The following is a 24717-nucleotide window of genomic DNA, read 5'->3' on the forward strand; positions in this document are numbered from 1 at the left end:
AAAAAAAAAAAAAAAAAAAAGGAATATTTAGTATATTACAGATGCCATATTGAAGTAACAAAAATTTAAAAAGAAGTCACTCATTTTCTTATCCTGAAGTCAAATCATTTTCATTTATCCTTGCTACCATCTGGTTCTTACTTGTATACATATTCAATTTTACATTTTCTGTTTTTATTATTTACTTATTATTTATTTATTTTTGAGACAGGGCCTCACTCTGTCACCCAGGCTGGAGTGCAGTGATGGGATCTTTGCTCACTGCAACCTCCGCCTTCTGGGTTCAAGCGATTCTCCCACCTCAGCCTCCTGAGTAGCTGGGATTATAGGTGTGTGCCACCACACCCAGCGAATTTTTGTATTTTTAGTAAAGTCAGGGTTTCACCATGTTGGCCAGGCTGGTCTAGATCTCCTGGCCCCGAGTGATCTGCCCATCTCAGCCTTCCAAAGTGCTGGGATTACAGGAGTGAGCCTGGGCGACAGAGCGAGACTGTGTCTCAAAAAAAAAAAGGTGTTTTTTCATGGAGCCACACAGGATGGGCTCAGTTCTTCCAGCAGTGAGTTGGAACCACACACAGGAAGTGTGGTCCACTCGGGAGGAACTCAGTCCCCAAGAGTTACTGAAGGCTAGTCCTATAAGCACCTTCTGGACAGCATGTTCCAAAATGCCATACTCCCAGAAGAAACTCAGCATTCAGCATAAACTGCATTGTATAAAACAATTCAGGCCCAGTATGAGCCACCTAATCAATTAGGGAACTTTGGGAACACTCCCCACGTCCAGGCACCCATGGAATGTTTCAGGCCAACAGGCAGTCTTGCAAGCAGGCTTCTCAATGGTTAGCAGTCTCAGGCCTGCTGTAGTAACTCTGTTCTGTACATGGAGACATCACAGTTTTTGCAGCCACTTCTTACTGATTGGCAGTTTCATCCTTTTGAAAGCATGAGGTGTCCTGGCTGAGCGCGGTAGGTCACGTCTATAATTCCAGCACTACGGGAGGCCGAGATGGGAGGATTGCTTGAGCCCACAAGTTTGAGGCCTGCCTGGGCAACAGAGCGAGACCCTGTCTCTACAAAATAAAAAATAAAAAATCCAGGCATGCTGGTGCATGCTTGTAGTCCCAGCTGCTCAGGAGGCTGAGGCGGGAGGATTGCTTAAGCCCAGGAGTTCAGGGCTGCAGTGAGCTATTACTGCACCACTGCACTGCAGCCTGGGTGACAGAGAGAGATCCTGTCTCAAAAAAAAAAAAAAGAATGAGGTGTCCTGATCAGATACTGTGACACCTCTGAGTTCTGTCTATTACTGCACATTTGCTTGGTGAGGAGGCCGAGGAGAGCATAGACCTTGTCGAGGCTTCATACGTCCATGAGCGATGCTCTTTCCCCATCTCTTTGCAGTGTGTGAAGGCTCTGGTCTACTACGATGTGGAGTCGTGCAGACTTGACATTGGCAACGAGAAAGGAGACACCCCTCTACACATTGCTGCCCGCTGGGGCTACCAAGGCGTCATAGAGACATTGCTGCAGAACGGAGCATCCACCGAGATCCAGAACAGACTAAAGGAGACGCCTCTCAAGTGTGCATTAAACTCAAAGGTAGCTCTTCCCATCTCTGAGCGGCAAGATGACTTTGAAAGAAGATCGATGTCCGTAGCTTAGGTCTTGGCCTCATAGACAAATTATGCATTAGTGCCTGAGGGCAGAACTTGGCTTGCACCCTTTCTGCTGCATGTGGGACTTCATTGTTAATGGGTTTTACTGATTTATATTATTTTTGGTTTGAGTGGGCATTTTTCTCATGGTTGTTCCAGGAGCTGCTGCAGGCAGAGTTTGTTCTGGCTGCTGAGTGCTATTGATTTATTGGCAAATGGAGTGGGTAGAAACGAGGGTCCTCAGAGGCAGGAACTGGGGAGGGAGCAAGATGTGTTGGAACTCTGTTTTCCCGGTGCTTCACCTTCAATGCCTAGAATCTTTATTCTGACTTGGCTAGTTCTGGACATCATTGAGTATGGTTTCTTTCGTACATAATTTGTTAATGAACTCACTTTTTTCTGGTAGTAATTTCTGGAGACATAGTTTGGGGAGCGTGTTGTGAAGTGCTCACCTCTTGCGCGTCAGTGGGGACTGGGGGTGGCTCACAGAGGCCAGTTCTCTGCACTCTCGTCTCTCAGCAGCAGAGCTGGTGAATGGCGTTGTAAGGCAGGCATGTGGCAGACTGACCGGGGGAAGCATGGGTCCCTGTGAAATGGAGACCCCAGCTTGGGGGTCCCCTGAGGGATTCTGTTCCAATCCAGGTCTCTAGGGAAGCCTTCCCTTTGTACAGGCCTGATTTTCTGCCTTTTTACAAAAATACTTAATTTTTTGTTGTTTTGAGATGGAGTCTCGCTCTGTCGCCCAGGCTGGAGTGCAGTGGCTCCCTGCAACCTCGGCTCACTGCAACCTCCACCTCCTAGGTTCTAGCGATTCTCCCACCTCAGCCTCCCAAGTAGCTGGGATTACAGGTGCCTGCCACCACGCCTGGTCAATTCTTTGTATTTTTAGTAGAGACAAGGTTTCACCGTGTTGGCTAGGCTGGTCTCGAACTCCTGACCTCAGGTGATCCACCCACCTCGGCCTCCCAAAGTGCTGGGATTACAGGTGTGAGCCATTGCACCCAGCCCCAAAATATACGATTTTGTAAAAGTAATAGAGATGAGATCTTAGCATGTTGCCCAGGCTTGTCTTGAATTCCTGGCCTCAAGTGATCCTCTCACCTCCACCTCCCGAGGTGCTGGCATTACAGGCATGAGCCACTGCGCCCGGCCAGCTTTCTGCCTTTTGATGTTTTACTGGCTCCCTTTTATAATTTCCAGCTCTTCTAGGTTGTTCTTTCAGTTTGTTCACATCTTATTCTGGGAGTAGCACAGTTTGAATTTGTTTTTATTTTTGTTTTCTTGAAACCTCTTTATTGAGGCATGATTGGCATACAGAAAGCTGTATATAGTCAGTGTGTACAACTTGATAAGTTTAGAGATAAGTGGACATCCATGAAACTGTCACCACCATCTATTCCATAAACATATCCATCACCTCCAAAAGTTTACTTCTGATCTTTTTTTTTTTTTTTTTTTTGAGACAAGGTTTGGCCGTATTGCCCAAACTGGAGTACAGTGGTGCGATCTCAGCTTACTGCAACCTCTACCTCCTGGGCTTAACCCATCCTCCCACCTCAGTTCTCGAGTAGCTGGGACTACAGGCATGCGCCACCACACCTGGCTAATTTTTGGATTTTTTATACAGATGGAGTTTCACCATGTTGGCCAGGCTGGTCTCAAACTCCTGTCTTCAAGTGATCTGCCCACCTTGGCCTCCTAAAATGCTGGGATTACAGGTGTGAGCCACCGCCCCTGGGCCTTCGTCTTTCTTTTTTATTTTTATTTTATTTTATGTTTTTGAGACGGAGGCTCACTCTGTCACTCAGGCTGGAGTGCAGTGGCATGATCTTGGCTTACTGCAACCTCCGCCTCCCAGGTTGAAGCGATTCTCCTGCCTCAGCCTCCCTTGTAACCGGAAGGTACAGGTGTGCGTCACCACGCCCAGCTACTTTTTTTTTTTTTGTATTTTTAGTAGAGACGGGGTTTCATCATGTTGGCCAGGCTGGTCTTGAACGGCTGACCTCAAGTGATCTGCCCGCCCTGGCCTCCCAAAGTGCTGGGATGACAGATGTGGACCATCTTGCCATCTCGCCCAGCTTCCCCCCCACCTTTTTTTTTTTAATTATGTTTTTGGTGTGTGGTAGGGACACAGTGTAAGATCTACAGTAAAGCACAGTTTGTGAAGGGTTAGATCCCTGCTTCTGGCTTCAGGGGCCTCGGCTGTACCTCTGAATACCTTTCTGCAAAGGTCGCAGCTTTCTGACAGGCAGAGCTGACTGGGCTGAGCAATGCTACCACGGCCTGGGCTATTGCGATGCCTTGGGAGGAGGGTTCTACTGCTGTGGTATTTGTTTACCAGAGACCCTTCCAGAGGGAGATCTGCAGAGGAAAGGAGAGGCCGCCTTCTCGGCTTGGCTCTGAGCTGTTCTTGCTTGAGACCTGTGGGTGCTGGAGGAAAGGCCACACCTCCTGCCTGTGGACAGACAGGCCTGGGGGCTGGATGCAGTCATCTATCAGGCTCCATGCGGGTCTGGCTTCTCTTATCCCTTGAGTCCATGCATGGGAACCCCTGAGTCCTCCCACGGGGCAGGAGGAGCCGTGATGGGAGGAAGCCCCAACTTTGGTGTGACCCTATGTAAATTGCCACCTGTTCCGGGTCTTGGTTTCTCTGGCCATCCAAGGATGCGGCTGGGCCACATGACCTAAGGCTCACTGCACTGACATTCTGAGGAGCTAGGCCAGCAGTGGGGCATGTGGGTGATGGGGCTGTGCTGAGACGACCTCCATCTCATTGGGTACTGTTGGCATCCCCTTTGTCCCCCTAGATTCTATCTATAATGGAAGCCCATCACCTGTCCTTAGAGAGGAGGCAGAAGTCATCCGAGGTAAGTCAGCCAGGCGGAGCAAGTTGGTTACGTCGGAGACCAAGGGCTCTTTCTCCAGTCCTCACGTGACCCTGTGCCCTGTCTTCTCTCTCATCGGGGCTCCCTGGCTACAGGCCCCTGTGCAGTCTCCGCAGCGCTCCGTGGACTCCATCAGCCAAGAGTCCTCCACTTCCAGCTTCTCCTCCATGTCAGCTGGCTCAAGGCAGGAGGAGACCAAGAAGGACTACAGAGAGGTGAGGCTTTCAGAGGGAGGACGGGGACGGGGAGGCCTTGGCGGCCCCAGGCAGTGGCGTTCAGCTGAAGAGCCTTGACCTGATGAGGGCTGCCCTCTCAGCCTGCTCGCCTGTGCTGGGGCCGCTGCTGCTGTGTGGTGGCTGAGGTTGGTGCCTTCGAGCTAGGCCCAGCGGCATCTCGCAGTGCTGTGCACTTAGGCATGCCCTTCCGTGGGCTGCTCCCTGAGCAGCAATTAGTGTGGTAGAGTGTGTTTGTGTATTAGAGAGAGGATAGGCTCAGAAAAATACAAGTCAGGTCATGTAGAGGTCCACTGATTTCAGATCATTTTATTTCTATTTTAATTTTTTTGAGATAGAGTCTCGCTCTGTCTCCCAGGCTGGAGTGCAGTGGTGCAATCTCGGCTCACTGCCACCTCTACCTCCAAGGTTCAAGCAATTCTCCTGCCTCAGCCTCCCAAGTAGCTGGGATTACAGGGGTCTGCCACCATACCTAGCTAATGTTTTTGTAGTTTTAGTAGAGATGGGGTTTCACCATGTTGGCCAGGCTGATCTTAAAACTCCTGACCTCAGGTCTCCCAAAGTGTTGGGTTTACAGGCGTCAGCCGCTGCACCTGGCCTGTTTTATTTTCATTTTATTTTACTTTTTTGAGACAGAGTCTTGCTCTGTCGCCCAGGCTGGAGTGTAGTGGCACAATCTTGGCTCACTGCGACCTCCACCTACTGGGTTCAAGCAATTCTCCTGCCACAGCCTCCCAAGTAGCTGGGATTACAGGTGCCTGCCACCATGTCCAGCTAATTTTTTTGTATTTTTAGTAGAGATAGGTTTCACCACGTTGGCCAGGCTGATTTTGAACTCCTGACCTCAAGTGATCCGCCCACTGGGCCTCCCAAAGTGCGGGGATTATAGGCATGAGCCACCGTACCCGGTCTGATTTCAGATCATTTTGGAAAGTGTCTGCATAGCATTCTCTGCCTTACATCCCCGCTCTACAGGCACCTCTGTTGAGAACCTAATGTCGTTGTTCCTGACTTCTTGCAAAGTTCACATAGACATTCACACACGTGTCCACCTTGCAGTTTGCAGAAGTTCATTGATGGCCTTTGTTTTTCTTTTTATTTTTTCCACTTAAGTTACTTTAGAGTTTGTTCAGTGTCAGCACAATAGATTTGCCTCATTCTTTTCTTTTTTTGCGACCTAACCTTGCTCTGTCACCCAGGCTGGAGTGCAGTGGTGTGATTTTGGCTCACTGCACCCTCCACCTCCTGGGTTCAAGCAATTCTCGGGTCTCAGTCTCCTGAGTAGCAGAGATTACAGGCACCCACCACCATGCCTGGCTAATTTTTGTTTTGTTTTGTTTTTTTTTTTAGTAGAGATGGGTTTTCACCATGCTGGCCAGGTTGGTCACGAACTCCTGACCTCAGGTGATCCGCCCACCTCAGCCTCCCAAAGTGCTGGGATTACAGGTGTGAGCCACTGCACCTGGCTAGTTCTGCCTCATTCTTTAGCTGAGAAGTGGATTGTTGAATGGATGTACCACCTTTGATGGCCCCCGCCATGGGTGCTGAACCCTCATTGACTCTACCATAGTGTCCCACTACCCGCAAGCCGTGACATGCTCTTGGAGGACCAAGTAAGCTTAGCTCCATGCAGAACCACAGCAGAGAAAGCCAAGAGATATGGTCCAAAGTCTAACGGAGACCTGAAGTTGTCCCTGGGAGGGGTGTCCACCCTCATAGTGCCCAGCTAGCAGATATTGAGAGCTGAGTTCAGTATTTCTTTTTTCTTTTTTTTTGAGACAGGGTCTCACTGTGTCACCCAGGCTGAAGTGCAGTGGTACAGTCATAGCTCCCTGCACCCTCAAACTCCTGGGGATAGCCTCCAAAGTGCTGGGATTACAGGCTGAGCCACTGCCCTTAGCTAAGTGTATTTTTCTAAATCATAGAGGTGGCTGGTGTCTTAGGAAGGACTTGTTCTCCAAGGCGACCGTGGCCTCACCTTTCCACGTGGATAAAGTTACAGTTTATATTCCCTAAATGGCAGTGGGTTCTGTGTACACCAGCAACTTCCTAGGATACCCTCTCTGAGCAGTTTTAGGGACACATTTACAAGATACTAAATCAGCCGGGCATGGTGGCTCACGCCTGTAATCCCAGCACTCTGGGAGGCTGAGATGGGCGGATCACCTGAGGTCGGGAGTTCGAGACCCGCCTGGCCAACATGGAGAAACCCTGTCTCTACTAAAAATACAAAAAAAATTTAGCTGGGCATGGTGGCGAGCACGTGTAATCCCAGCTACTAGGGAGGCTGAGGCGGGAGAATCGCTTGAACCTGGGAGGCGGAGGTTGCGGTGAACCAAGATGGCACCATTGCACTCCAGCCTGAGCAATAACAGCGAAACTCCATCTTAAAAAATAAGTAAATAAATAAGATACTAAGTCAGACGTTAAAACTCCACAAATCAAGCCAATAGGTTTTCAGAATGTTTATATTATTTCTATTATTATTTTATTACTGAAATCATTTTTCTAACATTCTTGTTCCTTTTATTAAGGTAGAAAAACTTTTAAGAGCAGTTGCTGATGGAGATCTAGAAATGGTGAGTTTTTACAAGTGCCTTTTCTTTTCTTTTTATTTTTTAGAGACAGGGTCTTGTTCTGTCACCCAGGCTGGAGTGCAGTGGTGTGATCATGGCTCACTGCAGCCTTGAACTCCTGGACTCAAGCGATCCTCTTGCCCCAGCCTCTTGAATAGCTGGGTACACAGTTGTGTGTGGCCATGCCTGGCTAATCATAAACAAATTTTTTGTAGAGATAGGGTCTCGCTATATTGCCCAGCCTGGTCTTGAACTCTGGGCCTCAAGTGATTCTCCTGCCTTAGCCTCCCAAAGTGCTTGTATTACACGTGTGAGCCACCATGCCCAGCTTTAGAAGTGCTTTTTATTATAAAAAGCTTGTTCTAGCTTAAAACAGCCACCCACCTGTGTTTCTTTTCTGCAGTTCAGTTTTGGGCCATGTGGACTCTTTGATTTTGTGCAGAGGGCGGTATGTTTAATGCATGTTTGGTAATGGCAATGTTATATTTTCCTGACAAGTAATGAGGCAGATCAACATACAGGCACATAGCAAGCGTGGGCCCTGCCTTTCAGACGTCCGTATTCCAGGAGTGTGGTGAGACGTTGCCAAGACCAGAGACCGTGTCCAGGGCACAGAGTGTGGGCTCAGAGCCCAGGCCCACTAGCCAGTGTGCAAGGAGGGCAGCTCGGTTTTAAGAGAGGGCAGCATTTTGGGGACAGGAGGAAATAGAGAAGCGAGGGCAGAGCCCAGTGGTGTTTGTGAGGCTCTGCAGAAGCTGTGGTCGGCTGGGACTCCTGGGCTGCCGGAGGGGGCCTGAGACTTGGGGCTCCAAGGAGTCATAAGCAGGTGTCTGGATGAGATGGGGCCGCTGGCCCTGGGCTGGCACCTGGAGAGAGTGTCATGGCTTGAAGGGAAGGCATCTGTCCTAACCATTAGGCACATCTGACAGTGAAATGAGTGGACAGTGGAGACAGCCTTCCTTAGATTCTGAGGGACAGGTTCCCCTGGCTTGCCTTTGGCCCCTTGAAAGGACTGTGTCTTCCACTTTTTTTTTTTTTTTTTTTGAGACAGAGTCTTGCTCTGTCATCCAGGAGTGCAGTGGCACAATCTCGGCTCACTGCAACCTCCACCTCCTGGGTTCAAGCAATTCTCCTGCTTCAGCCTCCTGAAAAGGTGGGACTACAGGCATGCACCACCACACCTGGCTAATTTTTGTATTTTTAGCAGAGACGGGGTTTCACCATGTTGGCCAGGCTGGGCTTGAACTCCTGACCTCAGGTGATCTGCCCACCTAGGCCTCCCAAAGTGCTGTGATTACAGGCGTGAGCCACCTTGCCTGGCCGTATCTTCCACTTTTAATGGAGGAGGGAGTGAGGTGCTTACTAAGTGCCCTAGGACCAGGGTGGGTTTATTTTTTTTTGAGACTGTCTTGCTCTGTTGCCCAGGCTGGAGTGCTGTGGTGTAATCATGGCTCACTGTAGCCTTGAACTCCTGGGCTCAGGAGATTCTCTGGCCTCTGCCTCCCAGAATGCTGGGATTACATGTATAAGCCACTGCGCCCAGCCCTAGGACTAGAGTTTTAAAGCCATCACCCTGAGGCAGCACTGATCTGCCTGCCCATTTTTATGATAGAAGAAAAGAATCTCTGGCATCAGTTGTGAAGTGGAAGGACTGAGGAAGACTTCATGAGGGAGCAGAAGCCGGTTATAAATGGCTGTGGGGTTGGGGAAGGAAGTGTGAGCCCTGATTGGGAACGGTTGACGGTGTGTGTTTAAGATACTGTGCAGCGAAGACGCTGAGGATGTGTTCCTGTTTCCCTTACTCTCCATCATCAGGTGCGTTACCTGTTGGAGTGGACAGAGGAGGACCTGGAGGATGCGGAGGACACTGTCAGTGCAGCAGACCTCGAATTCTGTCACCCCTTGTGCCAGTGCCCCAAGTGTGCCCCAGCTCAGAAGGTTCGGCTTTGTTTCTATTGGTGGAGGTTGGAGAATATAGGCAATTTTTTTTTTTTTTTGAGACAGGGTCTTGTTCTGTCACCCAGGCTGGATTGCAGTGGTACAGTCATGGCCCACTGCAGCTTCAACCACCTGGGTTCAAGTGATCCTCCCACCTCAGTCTCCTGACAAGCTTGGACCACAGGCATGCACCAGCACACCTGGCTAATTCATTTCTTTTTGTAGAGACTCGGCCTTTCTGTGTTGCCCAGACTGGTCTCGACCTCCCAGGCTCAAGCGATCCTCCTGCCTCAGCCTCCCAAGGTGCTGGGATTACAGATGTGAGCCACTGCTCGTGGCCAGCAAATTCTTCCTTTTTCCCTCAGGAAAGTTCTCTGTTTCTCAGCCAGATAATTACTGTACTGCATGGCTGTGAATAAGTATTCCCCAAGATATGGTGGGACTCATTAGCCCAGGGCGAGTGCCAGCTTCCTGTGCAGCAGGTAAGTGAGCAGGAATGTGTCCCCGTGATTAGCATTTTGGCTGCTATCTGGGCCCCTGAGTCCTGTGGCAGGAGCTTATGAACAGATGCTCGAGGATCTCCTGCCAGGTACCTAAAGCCCTCCAGGGAAGCTGCACGCGTGTTCTGCTGCTGCTTTTACTCAAGTGAGTTCAGTCTTCGTGGGGACTCTTCCCCCAAGTGCAGAGGAATCCCCAAACCCTCTCCCAGCTTCCCCCAGGGGTAACATCCTTGCAAAACTATGGTGCAGAATCACAGCCAGGATATCGACATTGATGCAATCTGTGGACCTTAGTTCAGATTTCCCCAGTTCTGCTTGTTCTCAGTGTGTGTGTGTGTGTGTGTGTGTGTGTGTGTGTGTATTTAGTTCTGTACAGTTGTGCTACATGTGTAGGTTTATGTATCCACCGTCACATTCAAAATATCTTCTGTGACAGAAGATACTTTTTTATACTCATTGTTCTTTTTTTTTTTTTCCAAGATAGAGTCTTGCTCTGTTGCACTGTTGCCCAGGCTGGAGTGCAATGGGGCAATCTCGGCTCACTGCAACCTCTGCCTCCCAGGTTCAAGCCATTCTCCTGCCTCAGCCTCCCGAGTTGCTGGGCCTACAGCACCTACCACCACGCCCGGCTAATTTTTGTATTTTTAGTAGAGACGGGGGTTTCACCATGTTGGCCAGGCTGGTCTCAAACTCCTGACCTCAAGTGATCCACCCACCTCAGCCTCCCAAAGTACTGGGATTACAGGTGTGAGCCACCGCGCCCGGCCTCCTTGTTCTTTTACAGCCTCTTCTTCTTGTTTTGTAATGTCCCCAAAAGACACAACACTAAACTGCTTTATATCTGTGATTAAATTAAAACCCACCTCGCCATTCTTTTCTAGCCAGTGTTTTAGAATTGGTTTTTAAATCCTTTATTGAAGTATAATTCACAGACAGTAAAGTCTATGTATTTATACAATTTGGTGAACTTTTACAGATGTAAAACCTGTGAAGCCATCACCCCCATCAAGACACAGCACGTCTCCGTCACCTGCAAGCACATTTCTCTCACCACAAGACCAATCACTCAAGCTGCCCTCTTACAGCCACACCCACCTCTCTACCTGCCACGCCCACCCCACCATCCCCAACCCCTGGCAACCACTCACCTGTTCTCCATTTCTCTGATCCTGTCACTTCAAAAACGTTACATGAATGTAATCACACAGTATACGTAGGACCTTTCGGGATTGACTTTGTTCGCTCCATTTGATTCCACGTTGTTGCATAGAATCAGGTCTGTTTCTCCGTGGCAGGCTGGCATTCCATTTTTTAAATGGTGGCATATACTCATGTGGAATGTTCAAGGACATGTATTTTGTTGCTGGTTTGGGGAATGTTACCAATAAAACTGCCATGAACAAACATTCGAGTAGACGTTTCGGTAAGAACACAAGTTTTCGTTTTTCTAGGATAAATGCCCGAGAGTGCAATTGTGGAGTCATGTGGTAATTGCACGGTAATTCCATGGTTCGTTTTCATAAGGAACTGACAGTCTTTTCCCAAGCAGGCGGTATCGTTTTACATGCCCACCAGCGATGTATGAGTGATCCAGTTTCTCCTCATCCTCCCCAGCCTTGGGCGTGGTCATTATTCTCTGTTTCAGCCATTCAGATAGGTGTGTAGTACTATCTCAATGTGGCTTTAATTTGCATTTCTCTAATGGCTGATGCTGTTGAACAGCTTTTCACGTGCTTATTTGCCATCTATATATGTTCTTCAGCGAAATGTCTGTTAATGTGTTTTGCCCATTTTCTGATTGGTTTGTTTTTGGCTTTATTGTTGAATTTTGAGAGTTCTTTATATATTCTAGATATGTGGATATTTGTCAGACACGTGGTTTGCAGACATTTCCTTTCATTCTGCAGCTTGTCTGTAATCTCACGTGGGCTTTCACAGAGGAAAAGGTTTTTATACATCTAGTTTGTCAATATTTCCTTTTATAGATTATACTTTTGGTATCAAATCTGAGAATTCTTTGCCTTGCTCTAGATTTCCAACTTTTTCCTGTTTTTTTAAGTTATACTTTTATATTTTATAGTTAAGTCCGTGATCCAATTTGTGTTAATTTTTACTCAAAGTGTGAGATTTAAGTTGAGGTTCTTCTTTTTTTTTCTTGCCTACAAATGTCCACTTGCTCCAGCACCATTTGTTGAAAAGCCTCTCCTTCCTCCCGTGACTTGCCTGTGCACCTCGGTTGGCTATAGATTGTGTGGATCGATTTCTGGGTTCTCTGTTCTGCTGCATTGATCAATGGGCCCATCCTACCAGTACCGCGCTGTCTTGATGACTGTAGCTGTGTAGTAAGCCTCAGTGCCAGATTAAATGATTCTTCCTAATTTATTCTTCTTTGCCAGGAATGTTTCGGCTACTCTGTGGCCTGTGCCTTTCCATGTAAATTTTATTTATTTATTTATATACCTACTTACTTACTTACTCACTCTTATAATATCCAGACTGGTCTGAGCCGTATCAATTTTAGAATTAGCTTTTGTATGTCTACAAACCTTGCTTGAATTTTGATAGGAATTACATTAAACCTATAGATGAACTGGGGAGAAATGACATCATCTGACTCAACATATGTTGAGTCTTCATGAACGTGGTATATCTCTCCAAGTATTTATGCCTTCTTTGACTTCTTTCATCAACATTTTGTGATTTTTTTTTTTCAGCATACATATCCTGCCTGTGTCGTGTTAAGTGTACACCTCAGTATTTAATCTTCTTTCAAGCAGTTGTAAATGGTATTGCATACATAGCATGCATTCATGTGTTAGCTATCTAATTATAGATGTGTATGTCCCATACTAAGAGAATTAGGCTGGGCTCAGTGTCATACTCCTGTAATCCCAACGCTTTGGGAGGCCACCCTGGAAGATCACTTGAGGCCTGGAGTTTGAGACGAGCCTGGCCAACAGAGTAAGACCCTGTCTCTAAAAAACTAAAAATATAAAATATAAAATAAAAAAGAAAATGAATTTGGCCTGGCACGGTGGCTCACACCTGTAATCTCAGCACTTTGGGAGGCCGAGGCGGGTGGATCACCTGAGGTCAGGAGTTCGAGACCAGCCTGACCAACGTGGAGAAACCCCATCTCTATTAAAAATACAAAATTAGCCGGCTGTGGTGGCACATGCCTATAATCCCAGCTGCTCAGGAGGCTGGGGCAGGAGAATCATTTGAACCCAGGAGGCGGAGGTTGCGGTGAGCCGAGTTCGTGCCATTGCACTCCAACCTGGGCAACAAGAGTGAAACTCCATCTCAAAAAAAAGAAAAGGGATTTGACTTTACAAAATAGAGCGGTATTAGCCTTTATATTGTAGGATAGTTTTACCATTTCTAAAAAGAACTTCAGTGTGGGCGACTCTGAGGATATTGAAAATGACTGAAGTTTTCCCTCACATGTTTTCAGCTGTGAGGTAACATGTACATTGGGGGTGTGCGCCTTTTGACCTGGCCCCCTGCCTCTGGATGCACATGGTCCAGAACACTGTTTCCCCAACGTGGGCGGCTATGAACATGCAGGATAAGAAAGGCAGATGGTGTTCCCTTGCATCTGGTGGGAAGTGACGAAGCCCCCGGACTCTCAGTGCCTGTGTGTGGTGAGGGGAGCGTGCTGCGTCTCTGCTGCTGCTGTTTTTGCTATTTTGCCCCTCCCTGTTTCCCCACTTTAATTACACAGTACTGTGGAACTTGAAGTCTTAGGCTCCCTGCACTTCTAAAACCTCTTATTCTCCTTTTGTAATTTCTCAGAAAGACACAACACTATACTGCTTCATGTCTGTGATTAAATGAAAATCTTCTTCTAGCCCAGTGGTGTTCTTTTTTTTTTTTTTTTTTTTTTAATTTTAGAGATGGGGTTTCACTCTGTCACCCAGGCTGGAGTGCAGTGGCACCATCATAGCTCACTAACAGCCTGGGACATCTGGGCTCAAGTGATCCTCCTGCCCCAGTTTCCTAAAGTGCTGGGATTACAGGCATGAGCCTCTGCACCGGGCCTGCAGTAAAAAATTACATTTTTTTTTGAGAAGGAGTCTCCCTCTGTCGCCCAGGCTGGAGTGCAGTGGCGCCATCTCAGCTCACTGCAACCTCTGCCTCTTGGGTTCAAGCGATTCTCCTGCCTCAGCCTCCCGAGTAGCTGGGATTACAGGCGCCCGCCACCACACCTGGCTAATTTTGTATTTTAGTAGAGACAGGGTTTTGCCATGTTGGCCAGGCTGGTCTCAAACTCCTGACCTCAAGTGATCCACCTACCTTGGCCTTCCAAAGTGCTGGGATTATAGGCATGAGCCACTGCTCCCGGCCTAAACTTTTTTTTTTTTTTGAGAGACAGTCTTGATCTGTCACCAAGGCTGGAGTGCAGTGGTACAATCAGAGCTCACTGAAGCCTCAAACTCCTGGGCCCAAGGGATCCTTTTGCCTCAGCCTCCCGAATGGTTGGAACTACAGGCATGTACCACCATGCCGGGCTATTTTATTTTATTTATTTATTTATTTTTGAGACGGAGTCTTGCTCTGTCACCAGGCTAGAGTGCAGTGGTGCGATCTTGGCTCACTGCAACCTCTGCCTCCCGGATTCAAGCAATTCTCCTGCCTCAGCTTCCTGAGTAGCTGGGACTACAGGCGCATGCTACTATGCCCAGCTAATTTTTGTATTTTTAGTAGAGACGGGTTTCACCATGTTGGCCAGGATGGTCTCGATTTCTTGACCTCATGATCCACCCGCCTTGGCCTCCCAAAAGTGCTGGGACTACAGGCGTAAGCTACCTCGCCTGATTTTTTGTTTTTGTAGAGACAGGGTCTTGGCTGTGTTGTCCAGGCTGGTTTTGAACTCCTGGGCCCAAGCCATCCTCCTGCCTCACCCTCCCAAAGTGCTGGGATTATAGGCGTGAGCCACCACACCCGGCCTCCAGTGGTGTTTTAGAATTTTTTAAATCTTTTATTGAAATATAATTATATACATTATAAATTATATAATTTATATTTACATAAAGCATATGTATTTAAAGTATACAATTTGGCAAGTTTTACAGATACATAAACCTGCGAAACCATCACCACCATCAAGATACACCTTTCCCTCAGTTGCAAGAGTTTCCTGTGAGACTTTGCCGTCCTCCCCCCAAAACCCCCGTGCCCCCATCACCTCTCCCATCGCCTCACCCCTGACCTGCTTTTCATCATCATGGATTAGTTAACACTTTCTAGAATCTTTTGTAAGTGGAATCGTAACGCATGTCCGTTTTGTGTCTGGCTTCTTTGACTCGGTATTTCTGAGACCCATGATGGATCAGGAGTTCATTGCTGGGTAGTAGTTGATTGGGTGGACACACCAGAATTTCTTGTTTCATTCACCCATTGATGGACATCTGAGTAGTTTTCCTGCTTCTGGGTTTGTAAATAAAGCCATTGTGAACATTTGTGTACGGGCCTTTGTGTTGGGTAAACACCCGGAGTATAATTGCTGGATTATATAGTAAGGATATGTTTAACCTCATAAGAAACTGCCAGTTTTCCGAAGTGGCTGAAGTAGTTTCTGTTCCCTCCAGCAGGGTGTGAGTATTCCACTTGCTCCACATCCCTGCCAACATTTGGTATTTTGACTTTTTTTTTTTTTTCTGGAGCTGGAGTCTCTCTCTCTCTTACCCAGCCTGCAGTGCAGTGGTGCAATCTTGGCTCACTGCAACCTTCTCCTTCTGGGTTCAAGCGATTCTATAGCCTCAGTGCACACCTGTAATGTAGCTGGGATTACAGGCAGGGGCCACCACACCCGGCTAATTTTTGTATTTTTGATAGAGACGGGGTTTTACCATGTTGGCCAGGCTGGTCTAGAACTCCTGACCTCAGGTGATCCGCCCACCTCGGCCACCTAAAGCGTTGGGATTACAGGCGTGAGCCACTGTGCCCAGCCTTGACTTTTTAACTTGAGCCATTCTGATAAATATGCAGGGTGTTTCATTTTGCGTGTGTGTGTGTGCGCACGTGTGTGTTTCCTAGCTTCTTTGTTTTTGATTTTTGAGATATAATTTACATGTAGTAAAATTCAGCCTTTAATTTAGCATATGGTTTTTTTTGTTTTGTTCTTTTTTTTTTTTTTTTTAAAGAGGTAACATTTTAATCATCAAAAGTAAAATTACTCTCACCTAAAGCCAAGAATCACTATTTCTTTTAGCAGTGGTTTAAACAGCAAGTGAATCTCGTCGTCTTTGCGGGGCTGTGGCCATGCCCCTCAAAGTGAATTTAGAGGCTCTACAGCCCTGGTGAAAAGAAAAAAGTGAAATTAGCCAGGCACAGTGGCATACACCTGTAGTCTCAGCACTTTGGGAGGCTGAGGTGGGAGGACCACTTGAGCCTGGGAGTTCAAGACCAGCCTGGACCACATCGCAAGACCCCATCTCTACAAAAAAAACAAAAAAATGAACTGGGAACAATGGCTTGTGCCTGTGGACCTAGCTACTTGGGAAGCTGAGGCAGGGGGATCACTTGAGCCCAGGAGGTGGAGGCTGCAGTGAGTCGTGATGGTGCCACTGCACTCCAGCCTGGGCAACAGAGTGAGACCCTGTCTCAAAAAAAAAAAAAAAAAAAAAAAAGGAAGTTGTTCTTTGGCATGCCACGTAGTTCCAAAGGAATTGGAATCCATCCTGCATCCCACCATGATCCCGCATCGTGCGTGGGAGCTGTGGGGGGCACATGGCGCCAATCATTCTGGCCCAGTTTCTTCAATACTGATGATGTTTCTGTTTCCATCTTCTGTGCTTCCCAGAGGCTGGCGAAGGTTCCTGCCAGCGGGCTTGGTGTGAACGTGACCAGCCAGGATGGCTCCTCCCCGCTGCATGTTGCCGCCCTGCACGGCCGGGTGGACCTCATCCCCCTCCTGCTGAAGCACGGGGCCAACGCGGGTGCCAGGAATGCAGACCAAGCTGTTCCACTCCACCTGGCCTGCCAGCAGGGCCACTTTCAGGTTCGGGCTCTGTGTCGCAGGCAGTGGAGCAGGGTGTCCGCTTTGGGCACCTTAGTGGGAATGCTGCAGGGGTTTGGTGGCTACCCCAGAGGACACTGCTCCCCTGAGCCCGGAGATTCTGATGCACACAGGGTAGGCCACTCAGCCTCAGGGCACAGAACCCTGGTGCTCCCTGGGGGTGGAGCCAGTCCCTGCCCCACTGCCACGCCCATTTGGGTGGTACCGAGGTTGTCATTCTGATTCTGCTCCCAGCAGGATCTGGCTCTTGAGCTTGTGTGGTGGCCACCGAGGGCTGTCCCCATGGTCATCTTACCACCCTTATACCCTGACAGCGCTTGCTCTGGGCCCGACAGTTGAACACTTCATAAAGAATAATCAAGGCCCCATAGAGGGGCTCAAGGGAGAATTTTGGAGTGATTAACTTTTTGAAAGTCCTGTTGTTCTTTGCCTTTTTTTTTTTTTTTTTTTGAGACAGGGTCTTGCTCTGTCTCCCAGGCTAGAGTGCAGTGCTGCAGTCTTGGCTGACACTGCAGCCTCAACCTCCTGGGCTCAAACAATCCTCCCATCTCAGCCTCCCGAGTAGCTGGCATGCGCCCACGACACCCAGATGATTTTTTATTTTTTTGTGGAGACGGGGTTTCGCCATGTTGTCCCGACTGGTGTTGAACTCCTGGACTCAAGCAATCCTCCCACCTTGGGTTCCCAAAGTGCTGGGATTACAGGCGTGAGCCACAGCACTGGGCCCTGCTTTTCTTTAAGGAAAGCTGTGTATATATTTTTTCATTTTCCTATATCAGTTCTACTGTTAACTTTTTAAAGACAGAAGCCATGTTTCAGGTTTTGCATCTCTCTCACCGACACCTAGCATAGAGCTTCAGGCATCGCTTTCCTAATCTGTAAAACTGGAGTGGCGATTGCAGCTCTCCCTGGGGTAGAAAAGATAGAAAGGTGAAGTGAGATCACCGTCGCCCAGCACATCTGGTGAAGTGAGATCACCGTCACCCTGCAGTTCACCCACACAGAGCAGCCCCACAGCAGACGGTAGCCCTCCCCTCTCACCTGGTGCCTTTTCTCCTGGAGGGTCTAAAGTCTTCTCAATAAGCTCAGAGATGGCTGGGTGTGGTGGCTCATGCCTGTAATCGCAGCACTTTGGGAGGCTGAGGTGGGTGGATCACTTGAGGTCAGGAGTTCGAGGCCAGCCCTGCCAACATGGCGAGACCCCATCTCTACTGAAAATACAGAAAATTAGCCAGGTGTGGCGGCAGGTGCCTATAGTCCCAGCTGCTCAGAAGGCTGAGGCACGGGAATCGGTTGAACCTGGGAGGTGGAGGCTGCAGTGAGCCAAGATCATGCCACTGCACTCCAGCGTGGGCAACAGAGCAAACTCTGTCTAAAAAAATAAGAAAGAAAGAAAAAACAAAAACAAAAAATTTAATAAGCTCAGAGACAAGTCAAAAGAAGATCAAATTTGAGGATTTCTCTCTGGAAATTTTGTTTTCTTGTTTTCTTATTTTCTTTTTTTTTTTCATAATTTTCTCCGGCAGGAAATGACAGAAATTTTGATTAAGTTTGCACGTTTTTCTTCTCTGGCCCAGGTGGTAAAGTGTCTATTAGATTTGAATGCAAAACCCAATAAGAAGGACCTCAGTGGAAACACGCCCCTCATTTATGCCTGCTCCGGTGGCCATCACGAGGTTGCCGCACTGCTTCTACAGGTGAGGGTCCCCCTGATCGTCACACCTGCACCAGTTAACAGGGTGCCTCCACCCAGCAACCCCTGCAGTGCACTGGGGATGGAGAGGCCGGGCCACTCATCAGCCCCAGGCCTCTGGGGAGAGGAGCGGGGCAAGCACCTTGCCACGCGGAGTTCTCCGATGGGAACGGATGGTGCCTCAGCATCCAGGATGCAGTCTCAAGGGCTCTAACACTGCTTTTGCCAAGGGTTTGGGTCTCACCTCACTGACCGGGAATGTGTCGTGCTGTTACGTGAGCATGGGCTGAGTGGCCGCCTCTGTCCCTGCTGCTCTTTTTCCGTCTTGATAAACGTTATGGGAATGGATTAAAATTTCCTGAAGAAGTAGGGAAAAACCAACTTGTCCATGACTCTGCTACTCGAGGGAAACTCATTTTGGCGGACTTTTCAAAAATATGTATAGCTTCAGTGTTGTTTTGTTTTCTTTTTTGTTTGAGACAAGTTCTTGCTCTGTGGCCCAGGCTGGAATGCAGTGGCACCCTCACGGCTCACTGCAAGCTTCAGTCTCCCAGGCCCAGGCAATCTTCCTGCCTCACCCTCCCAGGTAACTGGGACTACAGGTATGCACCACTGCACCTGGCTAATTTTTGCTGTTTGTTTTTAGTAGAAATGGGGTCTTACTTTGTTGCCCAGACTGGTCTCAAACTCCTGAGCTCAAATGATGCTCCTGCCTTGGCGTCCTAAAGTGCTAGATTATGGGTGTAAGCCACGGCACCTCGCTAAGTATTGTTTTCTTTTTTTCCAAGATGGAGTCTCACTCTCACCCAGGCTGGAGTGCAGTGGTGCAATCTCGGCTCACTGCAACCTCTGCCCCTGAGGTTCAAGCAATTCTTCTGTCTCAACCTCCCAAACAGCTGGGACTACAGGCGCCTACCACAATGCCCGGCTAATTTTTTTGTTTTTTGGTTTCTTTTTAGTAGAGATGAGGTTTCACTATGTTGGTCAGGCTGGTCTTGAACTCCTGACCTCAGGTGATCCACCTGCCTCGGCTTCCCAAAGTGCTGGGATTACAGGCGTGAGCTGCCGTGCCTGGCCCCAAGTATTGTTTTCTGTTTTAGTGTTATTTAATGTAGAAACTTGTTTATTCGAACTTTGATTTTTAATGGTTGCATAACTGTGGATATACCATAGTGGTTTTTTTTTAACCTGTTTCTTCTCTGTACGTTTAAGTGGCTTCTGTTTTCTCTGCTATTAGGATAAATGCTGCAAGGAACTCTGTCTATAAATCTTTTTTTCTCAGTACTACTTTTCCCCCCCAAATTTTAAGAAAATTTTCAGACATAAGAAAAGTTGAATGTGTTTTATAGCGAATACCTGTATGCCCACAGCCATATTCCATGCTGACGTTTCGTAGCGTTCCTTTTGATCGTGTGGTTTCTCTTTCCAGCACGGGGCCTCCATTAACGCTTCTAACAATAAGGGCAACACAGCGCTGCACGAGGCAGTGATTGAAAAGCACGTCTTCGTGGTAGAGCTGCTTCTGCTCCACGGAGCGTCAGCTCAGGTGCTGAACAAGCGGCAGCGCACGGCTGTAGACTGTGCTGAACAGGTAGGCGGAGAGCGTCGAAGAGCCGAGGGAATCCTGAGCTGCTCACAGCTCCCTCTGGATCCCTTGTGTTTAAGCTGGATCTGAAATAGCAACACCTGGCCCTTGGCATCGCTGGGTTGGGCGTAGTTGGTGTGCCAGAAGTCCGCAGCGTGGGTGGATGGCTGGTCCTCGGTCCCCTGGTCAGAGGTGGCGCTCTGGGAACCAGGAATCATTCTTTCACAGGTGGTTTTCAAAGGCCTGAGTGGAGGGGCTCCCCGCAGCCAGCAGTAGGGCCGTGGTCCAGTAGTTACGTAGAGTCAGGCACTCCAGGGGAAGGAGCAAGTCATGATGTTCTGGTCTCACCATCCTCACAGTGTGAACACAGCCATTGTCTTAGCAGCATGATGGAGAAGGTTTGTTTAGTTGGTGGATTTAAAACTCCTTGAGGCCAGGCACAATGGCTCATGCCTGTAATCCCAGCACTTTGGGAGGCCAAGGAAGGAGGATCACTTGAGCGCAGGAGCTCATGACCAGTCTGGGCAACATAGGGAGACCCCATCTCTACAAAAAATCAAAAAATTAGCCGAGCATAGTGGTGTGCCTGTAGTCCCAGCTACTCAGGAGGCTCAGGTGGGAGGATCGCTTGAGCCCAGGAGGTCAAGGCTGTAGTGAGCTGAGATTGTGCCACTGCACTCCAGCCTGGTGACAGAGACTGTCTCTCAGAAAAATGAAAGTAAAAGTCCTTCAGTCCTGTGGGAATCGTGGTTATTGGTGTACTGCCTTCTCCAGTGCTGTGGGTGCTTGCGTGGAGAGCAATGGGGAAAGGTCCTTTTCCCCCGGCGCGCGGCAGCTCTTTCTGTTCCTGTTTTCCTGCTGAGTCTTTCTTTTGTTTTCTACTCAAGATAGACAGCGAGTTGGCTGTTAAGTGACACAGCTGAGAAGCTAATATCACCATCAATCAATCCACTCCGTGGATAGGCTCCTTATAGTAATTTTTTTGTTTCTTAAGACAGAGTCTTGCTCTGTTGTGGCGTGATCTTGGCTCACTGCAACCTCTGCCTCCTGAGTTCAAGCGATTCTCGTGCCTCGGCCTCCTGAGTAGCTGGGATTACAGGCATGTGCCACCACGCCTGGCTATATTTTTTTTGTATTTTTTGTAGAGACGGGTTTCACCATGTTGCTCAGGCTGGTCTTGAACACCTGACCTCAACTGATCCACCTCCCTTGGCCTCCCGAAGTGCTGGGATTACAAATGTGAGCCACCGTGCCTGGCCTCCTTATATTAATTTTCAGTGACAGAATTGAAATATTTTAAACTCTTAAGTTTAGTACTTTCTTAAATGAGTATGTTGATTTTTTTTGGTTTTTAAAAATTTTTAATTTTATTATTATTATTTTTTGAGACAGTGTCTCTCTTGCCTAGGCTGGAGTATAATGGCGCAATCTTGGCTTACCGCAGCCTTGACCTCTGGGCACAGATGATTCTCGAACCTCAGCCCCCCAAGTGGCTGAGACTATAGGCATGTGCCACCAGGCCCAGCTAATTTTTTTTTAATAGAGACAGGGTTTCGCCATGTTGGCCAGGCTGGTCTCGACTGCCTGGGCTCAAGCAATCCACCCACCTCGGCCTCTCAGAGTGCTGACATTACGGGTGTGAGCCATCGCGCCTGGCCTATTATTATTTTTAAATAGAGACAGGGTCTTGCTGTGTTGCCCAGGCTAGTCTTGAACTCCTGGGCTCAAGCGATCCACCCACCTTGGTCTCCCAAAGTCGTGGAATTGCACGCATGAGCCACCGTGCCGTTAATTAATGTGTTTCAATGAGTACTTACTGTATGGGGGGCCCTCAGCAGCCTCATGATCAGTATATGATAGTAGATCAACTTACTATGTTTGAGCTGGTTGCATGGAGTGGTTGGATCCCCAGCATGGAGGCCACCGAGAGGGCAGAGCCGGGCTCTCCACACAGGCCTCCTTTTACCACTGGGCTTTATGGCCTCCAAGCTCCGTTTGTAATTATTTCTGAGCTTTTTCTGCCCAGCCACACTAATACTGACATTTAGATCAAAAACAAATAATAGCCTATTAAAAAAGAATAAAAACTTTACTGTTCCTTTTCCCTTTCAAATTGCAGAATTCAAAAATAATGGAATTGCTTCAGGTGGTACCAAGCTGTGTTGCCTCATTAGACGATGTGGCCGAAACTGACGGCAAGGAGTATGTTACTGTTAAGATCAGGAAAAAATGTAAGAGTTTACATTCTTTTTGTCATGCTCAACTTCGGTATATTTAGACATTCATGAGCAGTTGCTGGTGTTCATTTAATTGTATATGTAAAATGTAATTATAATCATGCCTGGAGGGGATACAGGCACCAAAGAAATGGTTACCTCCCAATTTGTCAGACTGTGGGTAATCTTTTTTTGCTATTAGTTTTCTGGTTGATGGTAATGATGTTTCTTGAGGAAATAAACTGTCAATGCTACCTTGAAGGTTCAGGCGTCCCTCTATGGAGATGGGGAACAGTCTCCCGGGTAGTTTCTTTCATGCCTTATGTTCCAAAGTCAGGTGTTCTGGGAATTTCCTGGACATCCAGGGCGAATATTACCTTTCAAGATTTTTTTTTTTTTGAGACGGAGTCTCGCTCTGTCACCCAGGCTGGAGTGCAGTGGCATGATCTCAGCTCACTGCAAGCTCCTCCTCCCGGGTTCACGCCATTCTCCTGCCTCAGCCTTCTGAGTAGCTGGGACTACAGGTGCCCGCCACCACGCCCGGCTAATTTTGTTTTTGTATTTTTAGTAGAGACGGGGTTTCACCGTGCTAGCCAGGATGGTCTCGATCTCCTGATCTCGTGATCTGCCCACCTCGGCCTCCCAAAGTGCTGGGATTATAGGCGTGAGCCACCACACCTGGCCTCAAGGTTTTTTTTTTTTTTTTTTAAGTTTGTACGTATGCAGAGGTTGATTATAATTAGAACAGCAGTTGCCAAACAGCAGTGGGACTGAAGTATTTTCTTCTTTTTAAAAAGTTTAGAAGGGGTCCTTGTTCTACTTTTTTTTTTTAATTTACAGTGTGAAATATTATCCAGTGAGGTATGCAATAATGCAATACAATAATATGGATAAACCCATTCACATATCTGGATAACCCTGAGACTGTCTCACTGTAATTGGCTGTGGCTAGGAGAGTTAAGGGAGTTAAGGATTTCGTTTTCTGTTTCATGGGGGTTCTCATAATACAGGCTGACTACCCCCCATCTCAAATGCTTGGGACCAGCAGCGTTTTGGGTTTTGGAATATTTGCATTATACTCATTGGTTGAGGATCCAGATCAGGAAATCAGATTCTTCTGAGCCTCATGTCAAAGAGTTCAAAATGTTTCGGATTTTGTAGCTTTTTTTTGAGATGGAGTCTTGCTCTGTCACCCAGGCTGGAGTGTAGTGTTGCAATCTCAGCTCACTGCAACCTCTGCCTCCTGGGTTCAAGTGATTCTCCTGCCTCCGCCTCTTCAGTAGCTGGGATTATAGGTGTGCGCCACCATGCCTAGCTAAGTTTTTGTATTTTTGGTAGAGATGGGTTTTCTCCATGTTGCCCAGGTTGGTCTTGAACTCCTGACCTCAAGTGATATGCCCACCTCGGCCGCCCAAACTGCTGGGATTACAGGCATGAGCCACTGCACCCGGCCTGTAGCATTTTAGGCTTTAGATTTTTGAATTGGAGATACTCAGCCTGTTACAAATAGGTACTAGCTGTGTTTCTTTAAGCAAATTCAGTGTTTCATTTTCTAAATTTTTGTAAACCTGAGAATAGAAAGATTGTGTCTGTGCTGTAATTTTAAAATAATTTTACACTGTTTTCGAAGTTTTTAGATGTTTATCTTTTTATCTACAGGGAACTCAAAACTGTATGATGTACCAGATGAACCTTTTACAAGACAGTTTTACTTTGTCCACTCAGCTGGTCAGTTTAAGTGAGTATGAAAATCAAGTTGATTTCTGTGCTTTTGCCCCTAGTTTACTCCAAGCTGCACGTAAGCTGCTTCAGTTGTAATTGGTTATGGACAAATCTGCACCTAATAATGTCAAAAATGCTGCCACCTTGTGGCCAACCAGAGTGTTTCATGCCACTGTCCAAATATTTATTTTAGTTTATTTTGGGTTTTAGGGGAAAGACTTCAAGGGAGATTATGGCAAGAGATAGAAGTGTCCCTAATTTAACCGAAGGTTCTTTGCATCAGGTAAGTTATTAAACACTGGCTTTCAATCATATTTTCTAAAGCCTGGCGTTGTCAAAAGTAATCCATGGTAAACACGTCTCCTTGATCATCATCTTCATTTTTCCCTGCGCCGTATGAGCTAGCAACAGTTAAAACTGGAATTATTTCATGGGACAGTGTACAGACTTCACTGATTGTTATATTTCAAAGTACATTTCTGAGCAGAGGAGTGGAAAGTGTTACATGTGTGGGAAACCGCAGGTCTTGGTGCTTATAGGAGATGAAACATCCCAAATTTCACTATGGTTTTAATCACCAAAGAAAATGACAGTTTATATATAGATGGGTAAACAATGTCTCCAAGTATGGTGTACAGTTGCTCAGACAATTAGGTGACCATTTTCCCACTGCATTTTAATTTTATTTATTTATTT

The 24717-nt window shown here is 47.5% G+C and overlaps 1 protein-coding gene across 5 annotated transcripts in view; it reads left to right on the forward strand.

Annotated features, from left to right (window-relative positions):
* The window catches only part of ANKRD27 (ankyrin repeat domain 27), a 79839-nt gene that overhangs the window by 52590 nt on the left and 2532 nt on the right, over positions 1-24717 (forward strand). For 4 of the 5 annotated variants that reach the window (XM_017861716.1, XM_017861718.1, XM_017861721.1 and 1 more), the window contains 11 exons: positions 1399-1596; positions 4460-4519; positions 4633-4752; positions 7305-7349; positions 9162-9284; positions 16590-16787; positions 18383-18502; positions 19928-20089; positions 22203-22314; positions 23959-24037; positions 24232-24304. In XM_017861716.1, the coding sequence (XP_017717205.1) occupies positions 1399-1596; positions 4460-4519; positions 4633-4752; positions 7305-7349; positions 9162-9284; positions 16590-16787; positions 18383-18502; positions 19928-20089; positions 22203-22314; positions 23959-24037; positions 24232-24304 (1290 nt within the window). The remainder of the gene's footprint in view (positions 1-1398; positions 1597-4459; positions 4520-4632; positions 4753-7304; positions 7350-9161; positions 9285-16589; positions 16788-18382; positions 18503-19927; positions 20090-22202; positions 22315-23958; positions 24038-24231; positions 24305-24717) is intronic. The other variant, XM_017861719.1, reaches the window with a different exon arrangement.

The sequence above is a fragment of the Rhinopithecus bieti genome, unplaced genomic scaffold (genome assembly GCF_001698545.2).
Source record: "Rhinopithecus bieti isolate Rb0 unplaced genomic scaffold, ASM169854v2 scaffold_62779, whole genome shotgun sequence".
In the NCBI taxonomy this organism is placed as follows: Eukaryota; Metazoa; Chordata; class Mammalia; order Primates; family Cercopithecidae; genus Rhinopithecus; species Rhinopithecus bieti.